This window comes from Carassius auratus, chromosome 10 (assembly GCF_003368295.1).
Source record: "Carassius auratus strain Wakin chromosome 10, ASM336829v1, whole genome shotgun sequence".
NCBI lineage: Eukaryota > Metazoa > Chordata > Actinopteri > Cypriniformes > Cyprinidae > Carassius > Carassius auratus.
Genome location: NC_039252.1, coordinates 10,011,650 through 10,037,830, shown reverse-complemented (window position 1 = coordinate 10,037,830; position 26,181 = coordinate 10,011,650). Strand labels below are relative to the sequence as shown.

General features: G+C 38.7%; 1 protein-coding gene across 3 annotated transcripts; it reads right to left on the bottom strand.

Annotated features, from left to right (window-relative positions):
* Nucleotides 1–688: 688 nt before the first annotated feature.
* Nucleotides 689–21,502, bottom strand: LOC113109776 (transforming acidic coiled-coil-containing protein 1-like). Of its 3 annotated transcripts, none has more exons than XM_026273536.1 (13): nucleotides 21,336–21,502; nucleotides 11,707–11,813; nucleotides 7,245–8,235; nucleotides 5,902–5,962; nucleotides 5,353–5,512; nucleotides 4,207–4,262; nucleotides 3,755–3,883; nucleotides 3,583–3,659; nucleotides 3,416–3,459; nucleotides 3,172–3,332; nucleotides 2,986–3,092; nucleotides 2,767–2,887; nucleotides 689–2,664 (listed from the first exon to the last, which is right to left on the bottom strand). In XM_026273536.1, the coding sequence occupies exons 1-13, from the start codon at nucleotides 21,386–21,388 to the stop codon at nucleotides 2,596–2,598; spliced, it is 2,136 nt and encodes a 711-aa protein (XP_026129321.1). In that variant the 5' UTR covers nucleotides 21,389–21,502; the 3' UTR covers nucleotides 689–2,595. The 3 variants fall into 3 exon arrangements, with proteins under 3 accessions (XP_026129321.1, XP_026129320.1, XP_026129319.1); XM_026273535.1 differs by lacking the exon at nucleotides 21,336–21,502 and adding an exon at nucleotides 14,865–15,570 and having other exon boundaries at nucleotides 11,707–11,810; XM_026273534.1 differs by lacking the exon at nucleotides 21,336–21,502 and adding an exon at nucleotides 14,865–15,568.
* Between the last annotated feature and the right edge of the window lie 4,679 nt (nucleotides 21,503–26,181).

Genomic DNA, 26,181 nt, shown 5'->3' with positions numbered 1-26,181 from the left:
GAGCATTACTCTGGATTAACACACACTACGCTTCTGCGCAAGCAACAGCAAACTGGGGAGATGGAGGACGAAGGGGGTTGCACCAGGAAAAAGGGGAAATTATATATGATCTGGATATTTCAATATAGTTTTAATGCAGATTTTATACAAAATTTTGTGTAAGACTTTTGCAATCAATTACTTACCAGAAGGCCACAGAATGCTAATTTGACCAATCATTTTTATCTGTGTACAGTATAAATGTATTGTACAGTATATATGTATTTGCAGCCCAACAATGTTTTGATTGACTGCTATAACAACATAAGGACAGTCTCTCTGAGTGCACATATTAATATCCAGTCTACCCTGTCACCAGATATCCCTCTTAAGAAGAGCTTAGCTGCTGTATGCAACACTCTAACAACATGACAATCATTTCTGTATACTGCGACTATTACTGCCACATGCATCTTTGAAATAACTTTTCACTAAAAATAACTTTTAATGGTTAGTTCATGTTCATCCCAGGTCCATTAAATAATAATAAGAGAAACCACTTTTAATGTTGATATATTGAAAATATTAAAATTAATAAAGGCTTAAGAAATATTTGAATTGTCAGTTCGTGTAGTAAACGGATCTTAACAAATGAAATCTTATTGTAAGGTGATGTTAACCAATATTTATATGAAACTCAAAACCAGTGTCAAGCGATTTTTTTAAATTTTATTCAGGGAATGCATTTATGCACAAAATATATATTAGTCAACAGGGTTTCTGTGCAACCGTCTCTTTCTCGTCCACTTTACAAACATTAATAACACAATAAAAGATCATGTTCTCATAAAAATATACACAGGTCAGTGAGTACTGTAAAAAACACCAACACGCTCTTCAAACATCAACATGACAATTTATAGGCTCGACTTCTCCACACGACCCGGTAATGTTTGGCACATGGACAGCGGTTTCATTTGGCAGTTGGTCATTCCGAGCTGAAAAATATTGCATAAGATAGCACAAAGGAATTGTGGGTAAAAAAGAAAGAAAGAAGCAACAGCCAGTAGAAAGCATCACTTCAGCCCAAGGGCACATACTTTAGCAAGTCTGGCAAAAGATTGTCAATTCTTGAAATGACTTCATTAAATGTTTTGAAAATGATTCGGTCCATTTGACACAGCTCAGTTAAACGGAGTGTAAACTTCATGCAGACTTCGAAACCAAAGTAATTCTTTAATCAAAGAAAGTTTAAGTGCTTTCAGTTAGATTTGTGATTGTGCTGTTAAATTTTGCAAGCAAGCATTTGATCGGATGATTATGACCTCATGGCTAGAAATAAGTCAGAACATCTATTAAAACCAGGGCTCACCTAATATGATAAATTATGATCATTTGGCACCTAAACACACAGAGAGTAAGAAAACAATGGATGGAACTACAACCGTCTACTTCTACGAACTCTCTTCAACAACAGCTTTGAATATCCTGAAAGCTACTCGGTGAAATAATATTCCAGGTTCAGTACGAGTTCAACTCGACAGCATTTGTGGCAGAATGTTGACTAGCATTAAATGTCATTTTGACTCATCCCTTCTTTTCTTTAAAAAATAAATAAATAAATGAGGCAATGGTGAGGTTCTTACAATTAAAGTGAATGGGATTTAAGGAAATATGCAGCTTCTAATTTCGTAAAAGCACTTTCATTAATTTGTTTCCTGAAACGTGCATATTATTTGAGCTCTAAATATAATGAAATCATAATTTTAGGGTTTTTTAGTGTTTAAGGCTTTATGTTTTAATGGTAATGACGTAGTATTGTCTGTTAACATTATACAAAAAAAGGTTAGGCAAGCAATTCTTCACACTAAAATCATGTTAACATGCATATTGTGTACTTCTAGTGCCCATACTATTGACATATTGAATATTTTGATGTTTATATTTACATTTACTTCCATTGTGTAAATGGCACCTCTGCTAGGAGTTCTGTAACCCAGAATTGTGTGATTTTTTTCTTTTTTTACAGACACATTTTGATGGTAACCAACATTATACCACCAATGCATTCAACTTGTACTGAACCCAGAACAGTTCTTAAATGTATATCAGAACCTCTAATATATAAACAAACAATTACAAAGGTTTACTTTCCAAAGCAAGTAATGCAACTACAAAGTTGTAAATAATATGATTTGCTCCCTCCGTTACAAATAGCAGCAGTGCGATCGTGTAAACTAAGAACAAGTCCAGTGACCCTCATCCCATGTCTGTTTCTTTCCACCTGAACTCTCCCAAACGCTCAGAACAGCCAGCAGAGATGAGATCAGAATCAGATATGTGGGTGGTGTGTCCCACCGTCTTCAATGACATTACACCACCAAATATAGGTGCAAGTCCAACATCAGCATTTCATGAATCTGTAAAAACATTTGGGACTCTTTTATTTGATTCTTCAGCTCATATCTTGTTTCTCCCAGTGCCTGAACCAGACCCATGGAAAAGTGACTCCTTTCCAAAAAAAACTAACAAAAAAACCATTGGGAGATCCAGTGGCATTCTTGGTCAGGGTGGGTTTGGGTCAGAGAGGGCAATATAAGCAGATTCTCCTTCCTCTTAGTCCGTGGTGCCCAATTTTGCAATGAGCTCGTCACAAATCTTAGAAAGCTCTTCAATCTCTTGATTCTGGAAACAATAATGTGAATTTTAAATAAGGTTTTCTTGGGAAGAATCTCGCTTTGATGTTGCAGCATGTGTTAAATTGCATGTGAGTGTGTGAGCGTTCACCTTCTGTTCGAGCGCCCGCTCCAGGGACTCTGCCTTCATCTGCTCTTTTCTCAGGCTGGCGTTCAGTGCCACGCTCTCTGCGTTGGCCTTTGATCGCACTTGAGCTATTTCCTCATTTGCTCTGGAAAAACATACGCAGGTCAGAGATCAATCCATAAGAGTAAAAAACATTCGATTATTCCATTAGGTTGCATTAGAACTGTTGTATATCGCTCTTACTTGTCAAGTTTCTCCTCTGCGTGGATTTTGAGGGTCTGATAACGTTGTTCCTCCTGCCTCACGCGTGTGAGGTATTCCTGAGCGCACTTCTTTAGCACTTCCTCATTCTGACAAGAGACCAGCACAAACATCAGTGCATGCCCAGAGGAATCATTTATAAAGTCAGCGTTTCAGAAGATACCTTACCTTCTTAAAGCCCTCGAGAACGGTTTTCATGTTTTCGTAGCGTCTGAACAGGTCGGAGAGCGAGCGCTCCACTGAGTTGAGGTCGGAGAGGGCCTGATCTCTCTCCAGGGTTATCTGTTGGACGCTTTTCTGGGATCCGATGTTTTTTCGCTGCTCATCTTCTGTATTGGGATAAAAGCCAGACATAAAACATTTAACATTTACATTTTATATTCAGAATTGTATTAAAACGGCTCTGACTCACCTATCATTTGAGCTACCGTCTTCTCATATTCATCCACTATTTTCCTATTGAAAAAGCAGTAAATAATGTTAGGATGTTTATTGTTGGGACTGTACTGTGCGGGCATTAAACTTGAGCATAAAACCATCCCCGGTGCATTCTGGGAAGGGTTCTAGATTAGGATGTACCTCATTTCAGTAACTTCCAGTCTACTCTCTTCATATTTCCTCTTCCACTCATTGGCTTCGATCTCTTTGGCAATTATCTACAGGTACAAAAACATAATTTAACATGTACTGTACATTGCAACGAGACTGCATATTTAAAACAGTGTAGACACAGGGCAGATGTTGGTGTTACCTCTTCTCTGATCAGCGTGAGCACCGCTGCTTTATCTATCTCACTGAGAGGAATTGAATCCAGCCCTGGACTCGTCTTCACTATGGTCTCACTGTCTGAAGAGCTCAGAGTCTTACACAAACTCTCACTCTGAAGAATAAACACAGTCAGAGGGAAGCTTTAGCATCTATTTCATTTTGAATTACTTTAATATATGGTAACATACATAACACCAAAATGTTTCAATAAGATGAAACAATGACTGCACTCTTTCCTCTGAGCCAGTTATTAGCTCGACCTTGGGCAGATTAAGGTCTGTGGACATCATAATCCTCTTAATGGGTTTATAATTATGAATCCCTGTCGGGCAGATAAATGGCACCTCTGATAGGAATTCATGTGTCGAAGGTAGTCATATTTGCAGGAATGGCTTGGATATCGTATCTAATAGACATGAACAAATCCGTACTTACAGGAGAGGAAAGGTCCTTTTCATCATCAAACTGGTCTGTTATGCCCACTGGCAGATCTGATTGAAAAGAAAAGCTAATTATTACTGGTTTGCACCATTTCCTGTGATTTTATAAATAGTTCTGTTGTTTTTAGTTTGCAAGTGGATACAGATTTCTAAAATGACGAATCGGTATAATAAAGTATTTAAACCGTTTATTACTGATAGTTTCTCTATGGCTTAAAAAATAAGATAATAAAAAAATAATTCATGAAGTAGCCAATAGAGGGCAGCACAGGCCCTAGTAAAAGACCAGTCAGATCAAACCTGTTTTTATACAGTTATTGGATCAAACGCGCTAAGATAAGAAGACTTTATCCAGGTATTTAAAGTCCTCATGCAGGTATTATCTACAGACAAGCCCTTAACGGCATTCGCAACGAATTTATCGTTTGTAATGTCAATTATTTCTAGTTAAAACAATATTCAGCTGCATCCTATGGAGGGCGGGACTTCATTGTATCCACTGTGATTTGATTGGATCATGTGAAGGCTATGCTATGATCTTATTGGTTAATATTAGCTGCTCGTTTAGTCATGCTTAAACAGGACTTCAGCAGCAAAATTAAAAAGGACTATTTTGTGAAGCTGATATATTTACATTTTCATAAAAGACTATGACAACAAACATGATTTTTATTTTATTTTTTAGAATGGTTTTTGATTTCACATGGTCTTTACACAAGGTCCCTTTACACAGAACCATTTACTTTTCAACATCCATTACACTGCTATATTAACTGCTCATCCACTTCATTAACTAACACAATCTTGCCTAACCTAATTGCTCTCTGGTAGCTCAAAAGCTCCTATTTAATACTGAATGGGAATAACAGGACTGTCTGCGACTGGTTTTGTTTGCTGGGCAAATGAATATGCGAACAAGCTGTTCTTTTTTTGTCCTGAAGGAGAGAGAGAAGCAAGCAGAACAAGTCTGTTTCCCATTCATAAGAGTCTGAACAATGCCCCCAAACTGTCCGATCTGACAGAGCAGTGCTTGTTAAACCTCATTAGTGACATACTGATCCAGTCTCTAAAGATTATTGATTTATTATCTGACAACAAACACTGCTACAATAGAGCAGACTGAGAAGTAACAAGCGCTCACCGTCTGCAGTCTTGGTAGAGGTGGTTGTTTCGGTGCAGTCTGAAAACTCCTCCGGCCCGTCCTTCTGGCCCATGACAGTGGAGGCTAGCTTCTCCTCATCTGTGGCGTGATGAACGCGGTGGGGCAGTGTAGATGCTGGATCTTCCTGCTCGTCTTTCTCCTGTAAATGATAATAATTTTATAGACCTGATTTATAATGTTTATAGGCTGACTTCACAGATTTTGCACGGATGGTAAACAGATTTTTTTTCTGCATACAAAATAGCACTGCAGTTCAGCTGTGAACAAGCCAAATATTTGAACAGTCTAAAAAAAAAACTGTCATGAGTGAAAGAACAAGGAACAGGATGTTTGCTAAAAGTCACTGCCGTGATCACAAAGTCCAAGACAATACAGCAAATCTAGAGGCTTTGTTTATAATATATACTTATGTTATGCTTTCACAGTCATCTACATACCCACCAACACACACACAGATATGCAAATACATGCCCACACAGAACAAGATGCATACAATTTGCAATTTGTTGGACAGTATTGAATTGATACCTGATTGCAGACATCCAGGACTAAGGACTGATTCTCATACTTCTTTACTTTACATGAGTTCCTGGAGGAAAGAATATTGACAGAATCAGAACATGCAAGACACAATGAAACAACTTTTAACAAAAATAATACTAAATACAGATTTCGATAAACCTATTATTTATCAACATAATTGTTTTTTTTTAGTTTGCAATATAAATAAATAATGGGTGATAAATATGACTGCAAATATGGTAGTTATAAATGATAATGCAATGGCATCGGCCAAAAACTAGCTTTTCACGAGATGCTGCATCCACGCCAGCAGGTGTCCAATACAAGACCACTGTGGTATTAGCCTCAAAACATTTCAATTGCATTATTTTCTATGTAAGCTATATAAGCTATGCGGCATTACCTTTGGCATCTTTTGAAAAACTCACTGGTTAACCACTCAGAAAGAGCAATTATAGTCATTCAATTCTAAAATAATAATAATAATAATAAACCTGAAAATACATATTTAAAATCCTAAGACTGATTTGTACTTTACAACAGTGTTTAGTAAAGTGACCATCTACATATTGGCCACCACGAGAGAGTCAGATGTGAAAATCGCTACAAAATGCCCATGGAGTAAATCAATTCTGTCTGCCAGACAGTTAGAATACAATGAAATAAATAACTTCTGCCCTAGTTTAGAGGACTGATTCTGTACATGATTTGGAGCCAGAGGGCAGTTCAGCCTTCAATAGAGCCCATGACATGCAACGGGACAGAATAGATCAACGAAAGTACAGGAAAGGAGGGCAGGAGAGGATACTTACAATAGAAAACAGAGAAACCGCACTTGCTCAGTGGTCCTGAGGACAGTATGAGAGAGGAAGGGACAGGGGAGGGAGGAAGCAACACACAGAGGGGAGGGGATGTGGAGAGGGGAGGGGACGTGCCGTAAGACATTAGAGGGCAAGATTGAAGCATGAAGAAAACATGTAGGAGTGATTTTAAGCTTCGTGACTTTCACAAACACATAGGAGTTAGTTTGTAGAGGGGATGCCATAGTTTAGTGGAAAGTGGGAGTTGTATACACTGGGAAAGTGTAAACAAGACTACCGTAAACTTTACGAACGTAAACTACGTATGAAAAACGATTGTGCCACATGAACGATGTATGACTGGACAACAACTGAGATGTTGAAAAGAAAGTGTACCATACCAACAGTAAAAAAACTGAAAAGGTGTGCCTGATGATGTTCAGTAGGTGAAAAATCGCTTCTTTTTGCTCATTTTATGCACAACATCTATATACAGATGCAACACAAAACATCGTTTTATCTCCCTGTCTAGCATTATATGCCACTCACGTGATGATCCTGTCTTTGTTTTTCTTCGGAGACTGTCCTGATTTTTTCCGCTGCTCCACAGATCCCTCTGGTTTGTGTTTGTCTGTGAGCTCCTCAGGAGTTGGTTTAATCGTGTCACTTCCACCTAAGGTCTTTGATGGCTTAAAAGGATCAATAGAGTCGTCGAAGTTATCAGGGTCAAACTTATATGATCCTTCAGGAAGTGTTGGCAAGTTACTAAGTTTACTGTTCCCACCAAAAGGATTAAAGTTGGGATCGTCCCACTGGCTTGGGTCAAAGTTGTAGGATTTTTTAGGAATAGGGATATCATCAGTGTCCTCAGATGGTGGTTGGTCTTGTTCTGATGATGTCTGCGGTGGTGGAGCTGCTGTTTCTGCAGCTTTTGGTCTTTGTTTTTTTGGAGTAGTCAGCTTGCTGCTTGTTTTCTTTCCAGACCTCTTGGGTGGAGGTCTCTTTGCTTCAGCATCATCAAGTCCAAACTCCAGCATTACTGGCTGAGCAGGCATTTCATCTGTCACGTCTGATTTAGGAATACTGGCATTGGCAGGCGGAGAGTTCTGCGACTTGGACCCTCCGGTAGCGAACGGATTTATGGCATCATCAGACTGATTAGGGTCAAAGCTGTAGCTCCCCTTTGGAAGTATCGGAGGATCGTCATCCACTTCATTAGGGTCTACACCATTCAGAGGGGCCTTTACCTTAAGGGAAGGAGGTCTAGTCTTGAGGGACTTGGTCTGTGGTTTGGAGGATGGCTCTTCAATGTGACCATTGCAGGTGTTGGTGTCATCTGTTGTTCCTGCTTCAGCAGGACCGGGTTGTTCCACATCCATGTCAGCAGAGGAAGGCTGGTTCCTGAGGTTCAGAGCTGGGGTTGGGTCCACACTGCTCTGCTGCACCTCCGAGGCAGGTGCATCCTCAGGAAAGCTCTCGTCCAGGGTCAGGTTCTGGGTTTTAGTTGTGATGGAGGTCAAATGATTTACTTCTGGGAAACCTGTCAAGAGTAGAAAAGGGAATTATTTGTCTATGGTCTACAACATTTATAGAATTATCCTTTTGAAATGCATGCAATAGTATGTTACAGAATATTCAAATACCACCATCTTATACCACTTTTCTTGTTATTTCAGGGTGTTTTTACTTTCCCTTCCATATGTTCTTAGAGCACATACAGTATGCTTTATTGTTCAACCTATGGAGGACATTTGAAGAACAGACTTCCTTACGACAGAAAAGGCAGGAAATGCTTCGCTCAGGATGCTAAGAGCTGAACAATAGTCATCTCCTCCCTGTCTCCAACAGCCATTAAAAACTCAACAGCAGAACTTCAAGCAACAATCAAATATAAATGTGGGCTAGCCCATTTTGGATGTACTGGATTGAAGAATTAAAGTCTGCCATGATACGAAGAAAAACTGCCTCAACAACTGTAGCAATTCTAGATGCAACACAAAATATGTGGAATTATGATTTTGCCACTTTGAAAACACTCTCCGTTGACAAACAGTCCTGCTGGCAGATTTTGATGCAATAGCCTGTTGCTAAGAGACAAGAAGAGACAGTCTATTTATAAATGAGATGTAGGACTTCACTCTGACCTCCGACTGAGACAGCTTTAAGAAATACTAGCGGTTATCTGTTCAAAATATTTATATGCAAGAAAGAACATGTCCAGTGACGAGAAGACCGTTTCTCACAGTTGAATTTGTGAATTCAGTAAGTGCTCCAACACGACATGCGTTTGAGTTTGTTTGAGGGATATTCTGTAGCGGTTAAGACTCAGGTGTGGTAACCGAACGGTTGCAGGTTTGATCCCCACAAAGACTAAGACATGATTCCTAACTATTGTACTCTTAAGTAAGGCACTTAACCAAAGATTTCTCCTGGGGATTGACCTGTAAAAAGTTCTTAGCACTGTTCTAAAGTAACATAACGTGAAAATCACATAAACAATTATAACTTTTAGGCTATTAGTTAGCATAACGTTTTAACTGTAACACAGTGGTTTCCACTGGACATCCAAAAAGAGGAACTTGAGTTTTACCAACTATCATTTTAAGGAACTAGCTTTACGTGTATGAAATTAGAACAACATCAGCATTGAAATGATAATATTTCACTCACAGACCTTCCATAAGTCCTCTCCAATGCCCATGCCTAGTCTTTCTCCTGAAGGTCTAGCTATCTCTTCCTCTCTGTGTCTTTTGTACACATCTGGTAATACACTGTCCCTCAGTGTTAAATGAGATGGCAGACAGCCCTTGTCATCAAGGACACAGAAACACTCTGATCAGCACTTTTGAAGTCTGACTACTCTTGACATCACTTCCAGAGGTCAAGGCTCCTCCTTAAAATTCATACTGCAAGCTCATTTCTGCAATGAATAAACCTTTTGACAGATAAAGGCCATGTCCCTATAAATTTGATGTCCTTTTTTAGAAAGCTCTACAGGTTTTATTTACTCTCTCTCAAGTTAGGGCCTTGTGATTCATTCATATTGGATAGGTAACCAAAATGTTGGAAGATTGTACTCAAGGAGGCCATTTTGAACACATGACTCGAAGTGAAGGAGAATCATCAGACACACTGCGATTGGTTATGCAACCAGCTCTAGTGGCTGTGACTTCAGCTTTCTCTTTGTGTTGGGAGTGTGCTGCCTCGAAAATGTTTATATCATCGAAACAGAAAAGCCTTGCTATGCTATGGACAGCATGAGCTAATAATCAAATCACAAATGCTTCATGCTTCAGTAATATACTCTGACGTCCAAAAGCAATGGATGTCAACAAATGTTTATCTGACTTTACACTGAAGGCGCAGCAGGATTTAGTGTTTGGGGTGGAGACAACACAATAAGGCTTGTGTTTACATAACCACAAATTGTGGCTAAAGCACTGCTAGCCATGAAAATGTGTGTTCCAGATGCTGGTGTATATCTGTACAGCTGTGAGGATGAGGATGTGGTGGTGGAAACTGGATTGTGCGTTGCAGGAGCCAGACTTTTACTGTCTGTCTGCTCAAGTAATCCGAACCACGACACGTAGACTTGGAAAAGCTGTGTCTATTAGCCTAGAGCATACTGAGGAAAATGTCCAAAAATTCCTGAAAAGTTAAAATTTTTAAAATTATTCCTGAGAAGTATAACAATCAAGCTTCCAGAAATTAGGGTTAGGAAAGGAACCAGAGAGAAAATGTTAATTGTAAATAAACTAGCTAGCAATCCTAGCTCAGTTTCAGTGAGTGCAAATGTGTGTTGTAGAGTGTCTGTGTGTGGCATTTAGAGCAAAGAACTAAATCACATGCTGTGAGCCTTTGATCTTGTCCATTGATAAATGTGCTCTGAGAGGAGCAGGCGCTTTTGTTCAATTCCAATCTCCTGAATTCCAAGCTGTGCACTTTTCCCACACTGGGTCAGGGGCCTCTCTTTACCCAAACCTCTATTTTCCAACCTCAAAACCTCCTCCTCTCAGTTAAAAAAATGTAACTAATACTGTCTGCACTGTTAAAATCAGGCAGAGGTTAAGATGCATGGATGCCTTTGACTCTTTGCAGTGCAAACACACAAACGTTTTCCTCCTCACCTATGAAACCACTGGAAGACTTCAACAGAGCTTCTCCCAAAGACTAAAATACGATTTCAGATGAAAAACAATAGTAAGATGCATGTTTTCTCATGCATTCACTTAACTGTAATGACAAGTCAAATCTTAGAGCGTTTATGAGATTTTAATGGGCAGATAAATTCCTCAAAAATGTCTGGGGAAGTGCAGCTGTTTTGAGTTAGTGATACGGTACACTCCCTTGAATTTGGACACATGTCTGATGGCAGAAGAGGAAACAATGCAAGCTTTTAAGTAAAATAAACTATTTTGGATAAGGAACAGGAATATGAATCGATGTGCTTGTCAAAATCATCAAATTTATTGTAGAAGACAGTAAGGCCTTATACGAATGGTACTCAATTTGCATTTGCAATTGTTCTTAAAGATACATTTTAATTTAATTCAGTCAAACCTATGCTAAAAATGTTTGTAATGTTTGCACTCGATCATAAGGGAGAACTTTCTTTGTTTTGATGGATGGTTTAAATGAAATGATAAATCAGACAAAATAAATCCTTGCTCATTTACCCGCCTTCCAGCAAATCAGGTGCACTTACATTGCTATCTAATTTAATATTCATGACCCAAACTGATTTATTAGATAAAGTATAACTTATAATGTGCCTGCTCCACTATGTCTATGTTCGCAATAATACTTAGGAATGACAAGAAATGCTACCAACGATATATTGCTTTCAAGTGACACTAAAAGACCACGTATAACCGCATACTGACATACTTTCCTTTTGTTGCCATGGCAACATCCCATTGCATGAGTGGAATAGAAGCACATGCAGCGACAGGTGCTCTGTGGCATCTACCGTCTGTATCTATAGCTCTCTTTTCTCGAGGTCTTCTTTTACCTGTGCTCTCTGTGATTGGTTGATCCAGTGCTGGTGGTTCTTTATATGGCTGATGGACAGGCGTCTCAGCTTCAGGTGTCTCAAATTGGCCCTCTGAGTCCGAACTGCTGGAAAATTAAGAGAACTTTATGGTTAGTACTTCGCCTAAGGGACACTGCCATGGTTATTTGACACAGCTTAATTTAAATCAGAATGAATTATGCAGATCTTTGAACAGGAGTGATCATTATAAACATACAAACTCATCAGATCATCAAATGACATCAATATTTAATAAAACATTTTGCTCATGTGGCTTAAAGGAAAAACGCCACCGTTTTTCCATATTCCACTATTTTCTTCCCTCAACTTAGACGAGCTGATATGTACCTATCCCATCTCAGTGCGCGCACTCAAACGCTGTAGCACGTGGTGCTACTTTGCTAGCATTTAGCTTAGCACCATTCATTCCTTAGGATACAAACATGGATGAATTTAAAAACAACCAAACCCTTCCAAGTTTTCCCTATTTAAAGACGGTTACATGAGTAGTTACATGAGTAAGTATGGTGACACAAAATAAAATTGTGTCGATTTTCTAAGTGGACAAATAATGATAACTATAATGTACCTCAGCGCAGTAATATCATCACTCCTGAAAACTCCTCATGTTTGTTGTATTGACGGACGTTAGATGGAGGGGGGACGGGGAGTTTTCAGGAGCGATGATATTACTGCACCGAGGTCGAAGTGCTGCAAAACGCTAGCATAGTGTCGCCGCTTGAGTACGATTGAGTACAGGCAGTGAGACAGGAGGGGTATGAATCAACTCGACTAGGTTGAGGGTCATAGTGGAACATAGTGGAATGTGAAAAAATGGTGCCATTTTCCTTTAAAGGTTTAGCCTTGGGTGAAATGAAACTGAACTGAACTTTCTAGATTAAAGGAATAGTTCACCCAAAGATTCTCCTGGAAAATTACTTATTCATCCTCACGATGTTCCAAACCCATATGACCTTATTTCTTCCATGGAAAACAAAAGACGCATTATGAAATCATGCTTCAGTTTCAGAAAGGACATAAAAGTGTCACAAAAGCAGACCAGGTGACCCATGTGCTTTTTAAAATAAGGGAATGATGACTTTAATTTCAGCTTTTAACATATGACTTCTTAAAACTTCTTAGGACCCCATTCATTGTAATTTAAAAGGGAACTCCACTTTCCAACTTCCCTATAGTTAAACAGTTGAGTTTTACTGTTTTCGAATCCATTCAGCCGATCTCCGGGTCTGGCGGTAGCACTTTTAGCTCAGCTTAGCATAGATCATCGAATCTGTTTAGACCGTTAGCATCTCACAAAAAAATGACCAAACTATTAAGAACTATACTCTCAGTGATATTATGCAGCGCCTGAAAATGGTCCCCAGCAACTCTGCAACTACACAGACAAGCTGGGGACTATTTTCAGGTACTGCATAATGTCACTGTGCCTGCTGCACCAATGGTACGGCAGCAAAGTTCCTTGATTATTATTTCGGAATGAGAGTATAGTTCCTAGCCATATCAGCTGTTTAATTGTTTAAATCTAGGGGAGTTGGAAAATCACTCTATTTTCAAAGAAAGTCGAGTGTTCCTTTAATGGAAAAAGACAACAGCCACAGTAGAACAACATTCAAATTTTTAGGAAAACTATCCTTTTTACACTCAGAAAAGAGCATAATGGTCAAGAGCCTGAGCTGAAAGGAAAGAATTGTTAATTTATTGTGAGTGTGTGTGTGTGTGTGTGTGTGTGTGTGTGTGTGTGTGTGTGTGTGTGTGTGTGTGTGTGAAATCAGTCCCCAATCTGGGAGAACTGCCCGGTCTTGTTGCACCAGGCCACCTGCAGCCCCATAATACCGTTAGGGAAGTAATCATTACTAGTCCAGCAAACAAACACAACAGACAATACCACGAGGAACTTAAGCTATAAAGTGTTATTTAATAGGTTTAGAACGAATTTTGCAAACTCAACTCAAACCCTAAAATCACTGTGTTTTTCATAAAATCCCTGCCTGCACAACTCACGCTGCTTGTACTGACTCACACGGAGCTCCACAGAAATAAGCAGCCCTCTACAGAATGTGTGGGTGGCTAACTGTGTGTTTTTCTAAGTATATTTACAACTTTCATGATCCTGCCACTCTTTTGGGCCATTGTTCAGGTCTGTGTAGCGATTAATTTGTTGCAGTCTCTCAGGCTATGAGGCGTTAGGAAAGAAAGGATTCTTCCAGGAAAGGAATGTTAGCAGACAGCTCAACAACAGCACATAGACAGGATGTCAACAACACGGCTTAGGGAAAACAAAGCAAAAACGTTTTGCCTAGATGACACATATGAATTATTGTTACATAAACAAAAACAGAGATAAACGACATTTTAGCATTCAAGTCTATAAAAATAAGGTCCTCAAAAAACGGCATGTCTGTCGCACAAAGGTATGGATTTCTTCAAATCTTCAACCCTAATTATAAGCAATAGCACTATTAATGCAATTCATAGCATCGACTAATAATGAAGCAGAGTAATAGACAAATAAAAGTCTTCTTTTTAACAAAAAAAAATAAAAAATAAAATGTGTTGAGAAAGACAGTGTTATCTATGGGCAAGGAAATTAGCCTTGTCACAATTGGGGGTTGGGAGAGGAGGACGGTTGAATTCTGATCTTTATCTGAGCACAGGGACACATTAGATTAACAGCTAAACCCTGAGCCATGCACACTTCCTAAGGAAGCTGAAAACACCCAGAAACACACCAAGAACACACATATAGATGCACAAACATGTGTACACGCCACTTTCCCCAACCGTGACTACAGCACCAACAGACATCAACATTGAGCCTCTGATCTCTGACTGGTTTGATCCATGTGGCTGACTGCTAAGCCATGGCTGTCTGCACAGCATTCAGAACAGTTAACACCATCATCTGACTCAAACAGGTGGCTCTGGAGGTAGCTTTTCCAAGGTTGGCCCTCTACTGCTTGATCTTTCAAGGTAAGGACTTGATTTAAGAAAAGAACTAAAGAGAATCGTAAATAACAGATATCCCACACTTCCTTTCTCTAAAGCAACCTGAAACCCCGACTTCACATCCTCATTTCCGTGCTCACGCTGTGGAGTGCACAAGGTTCCAAACTTGCCTGCAGCCATGAGACCTTTCGTCGTCCTCTCGATCTCTTGGCATAGCCTCTCGCGCCTCTTCCGAAAGGGCTTCGTCGTCCATCCCCAAATAAGTCTCACCTTCTTCCTCCCCTCCTCCTCTAACGGCCGACCAGGTCCATTTGGCCCACTGCACTGGTGACAGCCAAGACATCTTCGACCTCTTGCTGGTGACACGCCAAGCGTCTACAGGAACACCTTGTGGGCAAATCCAAACAAGTGAGTCAGTCTCCCCTTGCTTCTTTTTCTCTCCTCCTGTCTTGCAGATGTTTTTCTCAGTGGTAGGCAACGCTCCTCGTGGTCTTGAAGTCGAGCTTCATGTTTTCGTCTCAAAAGCTTAGTTGCTTCCTTCCTCTCACGCGACTGTTGATGTTTTCTCACAGCTTCCTCTTTCTCAGTGCAGCTAAGTAACGAAGAGTTTGCAGTCTCCTTCTTTCCCTCGCAGACTACCACAGCAAAGATCAGCTGGCTGCCAGATAACTCCCCATCCACCCCTCCTTTACGGGATCAGACTATTGAGAAGAAACTAATGGGGGAGGAGAAAAGAGCATGCCTGTATCTCTGGTCCAGCTGATTCGGCATCCCCCGTTGTGTAGGAATGGTAGCTTCCTTCCCAAACAGAACCGCCTCTCTATTAAAAAGCTGAAAAAGGGAACACAAACAGAGGCTGAAGAGAAGGGAGAGGGGGGCTCCGTGGTTTCGGTAGGGAGACTGTGGAATGCAGGGCTGAGCTCCTCCTCTGTCTTTTTTCCTTTAACCTCCTCTAGCCTTGAGCTCCAGCTCGCAAGTAGGAAAACCTGTTCTCTCACTTGTCCTTTCACATTGTTACCTGTTTGAAATGCCTAAGCAGATCGCCTGGGGGTGTCAGCGTTCCCATGACTAATTTGTACTCATACCAACATCCTTTTCCAACAAGAAAAAGACCACAAGACCTCTGCAGTATCTATAAAAAACTAAGTATTGAGCTTGCCTTGAAAAACAAAAAACGTATAACACTACCTAAGTACTTTCGGTGTGCACACTGCATAATCTTAATCAGGATAATGGAGTGCTTAAGGATTTAGTTGATGGGTACTGCACCAAGAATCTCCATGCTGCACCACTACCACATCCTTTGATCACTGTCAGTCTAAAAATACAACCCCAGTGAGGCCGTGTTGCTGGTCGTTGCCATCACAAAGTCTACCCACACAACCAGAGCAAAGGTTCTCAATGCCATAAAGTGTTTGAGCTTTGATAAAATGTCCTAAACAATGTTGGTGTGAGTGCAAAGACACTGAACTAAAATCTTTATGAAACCTCTATTAGACCATGAAAAGCAGATGTCCCTTCAAGGCTCAGGGTAACTTATATAACTGATCTCCATGGAGAAGATGGGTCATTCCACATCAGAGGTCTGCAGATATTTCAGGCAGAATTCATTCTATGAGACACAGTTAAATGTGCCTGTATGATATTGGGAGAACTGGTTCTTAATGCTAATTGTGAAATGAGCACATATTGTTAAAAAGCTTGGGATTTTTTAGAGCCATGTTATTTAAATGTGTATGTAACTAAGTGAATGATGTTTTGGTGAAGAAATTAAATGAAAGCAAAATGGTGGAGATTTTTCCTTTTCCTTATAAAAGACCACCCATATACGTAACCTCACGGTTTGTGAGGTTTTAATTCCACATGCTCAGGATATGAGGCTAAGATTCCGTTATGCAAGTTGAAGAGGACTGCACGAGGAGGTCTCACATTTCAAACACACGTGGAAAACTTGGCAGGAGACACAATAGAGGCCTGAATAAAAGAAAACGCAACATAAAAGACATAACACGCCACTGAAAAGAGTGCTTCTCAGAAAGAAACATTGCTCTTTTCCCAAAACAATGACAGGGCACACGTCTCAGGACATTTCCCGTTACAAGACGCTGAGCAACCCAAACAGCCCTAAATATTATGGTTTCACAGATAATCTTGGTTTAAGGGGAGGGTGCATCTGTGCTTCTAATTACAGATTTCACATTTAGAGAATTGAACAGATTGAAGCCGTTGAAGCTCTGTGTTTAGATCCACCCAACAGCTTGCAACTGAACCACCACGATTGGGACTTAAAGAAAGAGCAAAATCCCCTGTTTGTCACAAAGGAGAGAGATTAAAAATTTGAAGAATTTCAATCAGTTTGTTCTGAGATCTGGGTGTAACCTGTGCGGCACTCAGCACTTAATTTACAGAATGAAGGTATAGTGTGTTTTACATTTGCTTGTCAAGAGAAGCTCAGCTCTTTGAAAGCCACTTCCACCAAACCCAAATGTACTGGTTTGAAATCTTGAAAGGAACTGAGCTAAGATTCCAAATCTTAGGAATCTAGTTTTTTTTGGTTAAGTGTTGCTTTGTTGATCTACCTTTGATACGGAAATCAGAAGCGACCCAAAAAAGGCTGATTACTGCAAGAACTTTAAGGGGAATTTGACCAATCAACACTTGCTATTTTTTCCCAGACACAGCTGTCACGACCTATGAACTTGTGATGTCAGACCAGCTTAACACATCATAATGACACTCTCCAACAACCTTCAGAGCATCATATTCCTGTGTTCAGTGCCAGGTTCAGCACGATATCTCATAAGCTCTCAGCATCCAATCTTGGTTGAGTATGAATGATGACATCTGCTACTAGGGAGACTTATACTCTTACTACATTTTTTAAATCATCACAAAAATATTCAACTGCTGCATTTGAAATAGTCTATGTTTCATAGGATCATATATGTAAGAATGCCTTCAAGAAACAATTCCCGCCTATGTATTTAGCCTTGAAGGAATTATTAGGTCTGTAAAAGAGAGATGTGATAACAGGCAGCCAGAACTAGACTGAAGCAAAGGCACATGAATAAAGGGAGCAGAGCCATCTTACATAACAAACCTTTACTGATGTGACAAATGGTAGTATTATGGTCATTTGTGTCAGAACGGAGCTCATGCCTCAAGAAAAACACATCTTCACATGGCTGCACTCCATCGTGTACAAATGGGAGCCAAAAATAGCACAATCAGCTAAATAAATACTTCACATTTCCAGAAAAGACTGGAACATGATGGGCAATAAAAAGTCACCTCTCCAGTACTGATAGGCTTTATGTTACTTAATCTATATATAAAGACATATAGAGACCCAGTCTATTTGTAGTCGAACAATAATCACTGTTATTTTTACTGGAGTCACAAGACGGGGAGAACAGCTGTCCAAAAACAACTCGCATGAGAAAAACCACTCCCTTCAGAGTAAGGGTGTATCTCAGCACCAGGCCAGAAACACAGCTCACTGTTTATTCCTGGTTTATACAGGAGAATAATGTGAGATTTTGGTTAGATTGCGATCAAACATTATCAGTATACTACGATGTAAATGAGCATACGACAAACATTAGCATATTTTTAATTTTTTTTACAATTTGAATGACTGAAATTATTTAGCCACACTGTTGTGTTAATAATTAAAGAAGATGCAAAGTTCAAAAATATGACAAAATTATGAAATTTTAATACACTTAAATATTCTATATATAATTTTAGAGTGAGTTTTCTAGATGAAACGATAATAAAAAGCACTGTATAGCAGTTAAAACCATCTCTTCCCTCATGAGTCTAAAGTCACAGAGCCACCTTGTGGAGAAAAACTGAACCACTTCTAAAACTACTATGAGTGCGATTACAAATCAACAAAATAACAAAATATTCCTTAACATTACCAGATATTGGTTTTCAATCACTTCAATTAAAAAAAAATAACCATAAATTAGGTCAAGTCAAATTATGTATTAAGACGTATGCATAAATTATAAAACACAATGACAAGGTCATGTTTAACTCATATAGGCTATATTTATATATTTTATTTATTGTAATATCTCACACATGGAGTGGTATTTTCTATAATGTCTAAATTCTAAATCAAAATACATATCTGATATGACTTAATGTATAATTAGTATAAAACAAACAATATAATTTACATTCTCAAGGATTACAGATTAAATGGAAATAAAAATAAAAATGATTGCACATCCATCAATTAGTTGGCGATATGCACTAAGAATGTAAACAACTAATGAAAAAAAGAAGAAGAAAGAAACAGCTTGGCGCGCTTTTTCTTTGCGTCCGTTTCTATAGTGACTCGTCGATTCGTCACTCTGTTGAGAATGTCTTGAGTCTTAACCAGGAACATACTCTGAGTTGAATGAACTTACTCCCGGTAGCGTTTTTGGAACCACATACCTCGAGTAAGCAAGGTTTGGGGTTAATCAACCGAGAGTCTATGGGTTTAGTTCACGGTAAGTTAACCCTGCTTTCTGGAATACACCCCTGCCCAACAGTGGAAAAGCAGCTTTTGTTTAGGGAATCGTTTGTGTATTTTAAAATAATGCCATAAATAACTGTTCTTACATTTTCTGTTACACTAATGATATGCCAACACCATCACAGAAATTGTAAAAAAAAAAAAAAAAAAAAAGGTTTTAAATGTAGATCCATAGTATTTTAATGAAGTTCCATAGTATTATCGGTTCCAACTATAGCTAGGAGGATAGAAATAAAAAAAATAAAAAAATTGGGGTAATTTTGGCTTTTTTAAAAAAGTTTAAGTATCTGACCAAAAGTTTTTGAACCAATAATTTCGGAAAATATTTTGAGCTGCTGAAAAGACAGCACATTGGCCACATCTGCTGGTCAAATTGAGGAATGCAAACAGATTTTTACTAAAGGGTCATGCTTCACTATATTTTAAAATCATAGCATGTTTCTAAAGTTCAAAATGAAAAATGAGTTCAAAAGTTTTCTCTTGAGCAGCAAATCTGTACATCTGAAAGATTTTTGAAGGATCATGTGACACTGAAGACTGAAGTAATGATCACAGGAATAAATTACAACTTAAAATATATTCATACAGAAAACTGTTATTTTACATTTCAATGTCTTACCTGTATTTTTAAACAAATAAATTGAGATTTGGTGAGCATAAGAAAAAAAACTAGTGTATATATTGGTAGTCTTTAATACATGAACTCCATGCTTTCATAATCATCTTTATTTTGTACTTTTTTATTCCATAAATGTTTTCTAAAGCATGTCACTATTACTCCCACTGTGTGTGTCATCACACTCTAGCACACTTGACGTAATACATCACAACAGAGAAACCCGGCACAAGTATGCGATTGTCCATATGAACAGCCTTAATCACATGCATGAATGCAGAATATCATTTCAGCGCTGACCCTCTGACCCAAAACCCCCCGACCCTCTCAAAACAGAAACAAACATTCATCAGACGACCTCCTTATTAGGAATACATAGAAATAGAAAGGAATGTTTGCCAGAACACAGGAGGAAAAAACTTGAGCTTCAAAATGCCATTTTTGACCTGCGCTCTGGGAAAATAGAAACATTGATTAAAGTGTCCTTCTAACAAGTGCTACCAGCATGGAAGAGCTATTTTTAGTTTTTAAACAACAAGCACTGCTCAGAATAAAAACCTTCAGTCATGACCTATCATAATATTTCCCACAAATTGGTCATGCATCAGATTTTCTGATTCAAATGCAATTGATTAAACACAGACTCAATGAACCAAGTAGAATTTCCCACCGATGCTACACATTGTGCAACTTCAACACGAAGAGGTTATGAATCATCAGTACATTTGAATATGAAAATAACCTACACAAATGATGCCACATGTCAAATCGAGTTTACCAAAGGAAGGAAACTGGCGTTCAGTATGGCTTAAGGACCTAATCTAACCCTCAAGTCTAGCTGACGTGTCATTTGTAACCTTTACAACCCACTACAGATGTCATAAGGTTTATGGATGCTCTTTAAGATATAAACAAATTATCTGAGCATGATACTACTAAAAATATACTTTCAAAAAAACACTCTTGTCATGCCATATTATTGCACTTACAGTAACGCCTCGCTAAATAAAAGGCTGTGCTGCAATAGGCCTGAAACTTGTCAGTGTACCTAACAGGCGTGGGGTTATTTACACAAGAACTGGGGTTTGATTTTAGCAAAGCATTGTGTTACATAAAGAGGATTCATTTAAACATGTCTGAAAAAAGTCTGTGATTGAAGCCCGGAGCTGTTTCATGCAACCCCATCATAGAAAAGACACTTTTTAACCCTTTAAGTTCTTCAACTTCACATGACTCCATGAGAAACGTCACCAGCAGGACGGCCACACCTTTGCTGTCACACCATACACCGGGAAGTGTTAGCAAATACAACACATATGACACAATAACACTGACATGTCTCTAGTAGGAACAGGTACAAGATTAACTCAGTTTTACTGCACATGATTATGCAGAATAATAGACATCATAGGCGTTAAGTGCATGCAGAATATCAAAATAGCATGACATCTATCGTATGAAGTTAAAATATGCAATGCAAGTCAAACTTACATGCTAATGCTCTGCTGTTTTATGGAGTTGGTCTTGCTTTGGGATCCCCCCATGATGCCGGTCTGTTTAGAGCGTGGACGACTAACTTCAAGTATGTTTTCAAGACAGTCCTAGCAGGTGTAGCTGGCTCATTCTGGCTCAGATGCCTCCAGCAGTGATGGTGCAAAGTGTGTCAGAAATGCTGAAAGACTGCTTGTTTCCACGCTGTATGCCCCTCCCACCTCAGCACACACACACACACACACACACTCCTACAGTAGTTGCAGTAGCACATGACCTCTAAACAAACACATACACACACTCAAGCTGTGAGTCAGACGTGGGACATTTCATGGAACGCTAGCAGGGAAAGTTACGCATCCCGACAGGTTTATCTCATTGTGTTGTGGATGGACCTGCATTGATGATCTCAGTGATCATGTTTTTCTGAACAAGCACTGACGTGGACAAAGTTCAGCACTGCTAACAACTCTTTCTTATAGACGAACTAAAAAAATGTTGCTTGTGACAGACTTAATAAGGTTCAATCTCACATGTGGGTCAAATCTGATTAGCTGATCTTTTTTTAGACCACATCAAGGTAAAAACAATGTGACATTATGTTCTATAAAAGGCTCTCGTGCGGGAAGACTGAGTGCAGATAAGGAAAAGAACAGCAGTATGTGTGGTGATAGGCTTGATATCTAATTGAAAATGTTAGCAATTACTCCCTCTCATTCCAAACCTCTTTGACTTAAATATGGAACATGAAACAATGTATTTTGAAGAATGTTTTTGCTGCTCTTTTCCACACAATAGAAGGGGATGTGGACTCAAAAGCCATATAATAGATTTGTGTGAGGAAAAGACTGAAATTTAATGCTGTCAAAGATCCTCAACTTCCACAGCACGTTAAACATCACACTCTTACTTGAAACTGTGCATCAGTTGAAAGACTCATGAATAGTCTTATGTAGCTTGATGCTAACGTTAGCTCTAATGCAGCTAATGGCAGGTGCAGTTCTTCTTCATAATGCATTTTGTCATGATAATTCACGCAATGTCGTAAGAAAATGTTTTGTATTTTTATAGTAAGGCTTTTGATAATAGTGGGGTAAATGTTTAATGAGATTGAAGCGAGATTGGAGCTTTGTGGTTTGGTAAACCTTGAAATACCAGGACAAAAGCTAATAATGGTGGAATAAAAACTAAAGAATAATGAGGATTTTGTGTCATATCTGGCTGATGTGTGAAAGGCTTGTTTCGTGAGAACAATAGAATCATGAATGGGGCAGTTTTGCCGGTCCAAACATGAGATAATCGCACTCCACAAGTGCTTAAAGGGGTCATAAATCTATTTTATTAGCCTTTTATGAGCCTTCTCTAAATGGTCCCCATTCACTTCCATAGTATTTCTTTACCTACTGTGGAAGTCAGTGGGGACCAACAACTGTTTGGTTCTTCAAAATTCTTCTTGATCAACATGAGAAAGACACTTGTATGGGTTTGGAATGACAAGAGGGTTTTATTGTATGGAAAACAGCATCTTGGACATTCTGGACATATGTCATTTGTTTTCCCCAGAAAAGTTATATAAGTTTCAAAATACATAAGGGTGAGTAATTTATGACTTGTTTTGATAAGTGAACTTTTTATTTAAGACCTGGACGGATAAAAATAAAAAGAATTGACCTAAAATAACTGTCAGTTTCCTTCATGCAAAATCTTGATACGATCTTCACATCGAAAGCTACAATGATACTACAGAAGCTTAAATGAACATTAGACAAATGAATAAACCAACGTAACATTTTTTATACCTTCCAGTACATTTAAAAGTCATTACATTACACAAAACAACTTTTCATTTAAAAGAAAAGGCTCCAGGCAAAGCCTTCAGCTGAAGGTTCCCCTCACATATACCTGACACACTTTTAGTTAAATTTGCAGATCTCACATTGCTGCGGAATGCTACCACCGAACATTTCTGAAATGATGTTGCTGAGAGATACATTCTGTTGGCTGGTTTGTCAAAGAACAGAAGGTCTCATTAACCAAAAAGCAGCCGAAGACACTCTTCATCCACAACCAGTTAACAACTCCACACATAAAGTCTTACTCTTTGCATTTCACCTCTGCTCTGGCTGACTTCTTATTCTAGCTTTCTAATAAACAACAACAAACATGGCACACTCTCTGTCTAGCTACCATTACATTATCAGTAAAATAAGAAAGAACCTGCAGAAAAAAAGTGAATTCTGTATAAAAAAATAAATAAATAGTGAATTTTTGTTGACAAATGTTGAGAAAATTAATTAAATTTAAATACTTTTTGGTTCTTGGTTGGCTCTCATGTAATAATTACTTTTAGATATCATAATAAAGACCAAATCTGTCTGAATCGAGGTGTTCACAGTATTTTCAGTGAACGCTTATAGAAAGGCGTGATGACTGAATCTGATAAAGTCTGCCCTCTTGTGGTGTGGCCGAGCAAATAGGCAAATTTGAGTCTATGAAAACAGACAACCACTTACTAAAAAGTTAATAGTAGAGAGTCCTTTAAAGCACATGAGGCTGATAGACATGGAAAATACTTAGAAAAAAAATGTCAGTGTATTTTGCTTCACTGAGTGGACCCCAAATAACCACAAAAAGATTTTTCTGAAAATAAGAACCAAACAGCCCTATAAAGCTGAAGAGAATCCATATATAAGATTCTGCTTATGTGTGTTTACGCGGTTGCCATGCAACAAGCGGAACTAGAGGTCAGGAACATGACACATTCTCTTCAGTCGGGACTCTTTCTACGTTCTTTTTCGGAGGCACAAAACCATGAGCAATCTCAGGCTGGGAAACTGCCCTTTGTTGACTTAATATCTTTCCACATCCTCCTTCCAACAAGCGACGATTACATAGTCTACTGCACACTGTGGGGGTCGAGATCCGAGTATGCGTGCATGAAAGATATCGCTTCAGATTCACAAGATTAGAACTCAGTTTCATCCTGGAGCACTGTAACTCGACTGAGAGGCACAAGACTCGACATTTCCAACCAATGAGTGTTTTTAGGTGTGACCTCACTCTTCTGCCTCAAGAAACTTGGAAATACTAGGAAGAAAAGAGAAAACCGAGCCAAGATGACGCGATCCACATGTAATGGTCTTGTGAGCCAGATGGTCACTTAAAGGAACAGTTCACCCGAAATGAAAATTTGCTGAGAATTGTCATCCACAGGCCATCCAAGATGTAGATGAGTTTGTTTCCTCCTTGCAACAGATCTGGAGAAATGTATCATAACATCACTTGCTCACCAATGGACCCTTCACAGTGAATGGGTGCCGTCAGAATGAGAGTCCAAACAGCTGCTAAAAACATCACAATAATCCTCTAGTATTCTACACAACTCCAGTCCATCAATGAACATCTTGTGAAGCGAAAAGCTGTGTGTTTGTAATAAACAAATCCATAAGTGTGTGATTATTGTGATGATGTTTTTAATCAACTCTTTATCTGGCGGCACCCATGCACTGCAAAGGAACCCACTGGTGAGCAAGTGATGTAATGCTAAATGTATTCAAATTCATTCCATTGAGCACATGAAGGGTTTTTTTTCTAACAAAAACATACACCAGGTGTTTAATATGAGCCTGTATATTTTAGTTAAATTTGGATTTTCGCACCCTAGTTTCTTGATTCGATACCTCAACAATGTGAAAAACAGTCTTTATATAAGCGGGAGGGTCTCTGATGTAAGCTTTCTGAACGTGGTTAGTTTGGGGACTTGTATAACTTTCTTTGTACAAGCCTAGAGAGTGAATTGACCTATGCATCAGTGGATAAAGCTAATACACAATTACCGTACTGACTTCAATGCAGAGGTCTTTTTTTTTCCCAAGTGGTTAACACATGACTGATCATGTAATGAGTCCGTTCAGCTCTTCATTTTCATCAGCATATCCCAGATAAAGTTTCCTTCTCTGACGATTAAAGATGATGCAGGTATTTCCATGAACAGGCAAACCACGTGACTATGAAAGGAACGCAGGACTTCAACTACAGAAGGATTATAAAAATTGTGCACTGGTGCATGTTAAGTCCCACTAACTAGCTTTTTACATTTTGGTGAGGGGACCAAATGGCATAATTGTGAAAACAAAGGCACCCTTTTTGAGACACAATAATATGACCAAGTTTGGATTAGATTCAAAAAGCGTGACTTGAGTTAAGCATACAAGACATGGATAGGTTAGGGAAACAAATATGTTCCCATGGAAGTAATAAAGCATTCTGAAGTAAAAAAGTTCCGCAAGGAACACGGTGGGTATATGAGAAACAAGAAATAAGAATAAACATGATGAATATAAACATTAAAGAATAAAGTTAAATGAAGTGACTCAACCTGTGAAAACCCTCAAGAGATACATATTAATCTCCTTGTACTGATTTAAACATTTCATTAGTGTTTAATAGTGTTATATATAAGCTATTATAAATATGAAAAAAAATCTGTCATTATTTTCCGTCATGTTGTTCCAAAACTTCATGGCTTTTTCCTCAGTCACGGTCATTTTAATAACTTTTTCTGTAATCAAATTGAACGCTGACTGCGGCTGTCAGTCTCTAACATTCTTCTAAATTTCTCCGTTTGTGTTCCACTAATCAAAGTCAGCCATAGAGGGCTGGAACAACAGAAGGGAGAGTAAAAAAAAAAAAAAAAAAAAAGATGACAGAACTTTTATATTTTTGACGAACTATTACTTTAAATAGCGCAAATGGAGAGCGCATACGTGTTCTTTATCCGTTTATAAGTTTTCTTTAACTTAAAAAAAATGCACATAATTCCCTTAAAATGTTCTTTACGATCCCA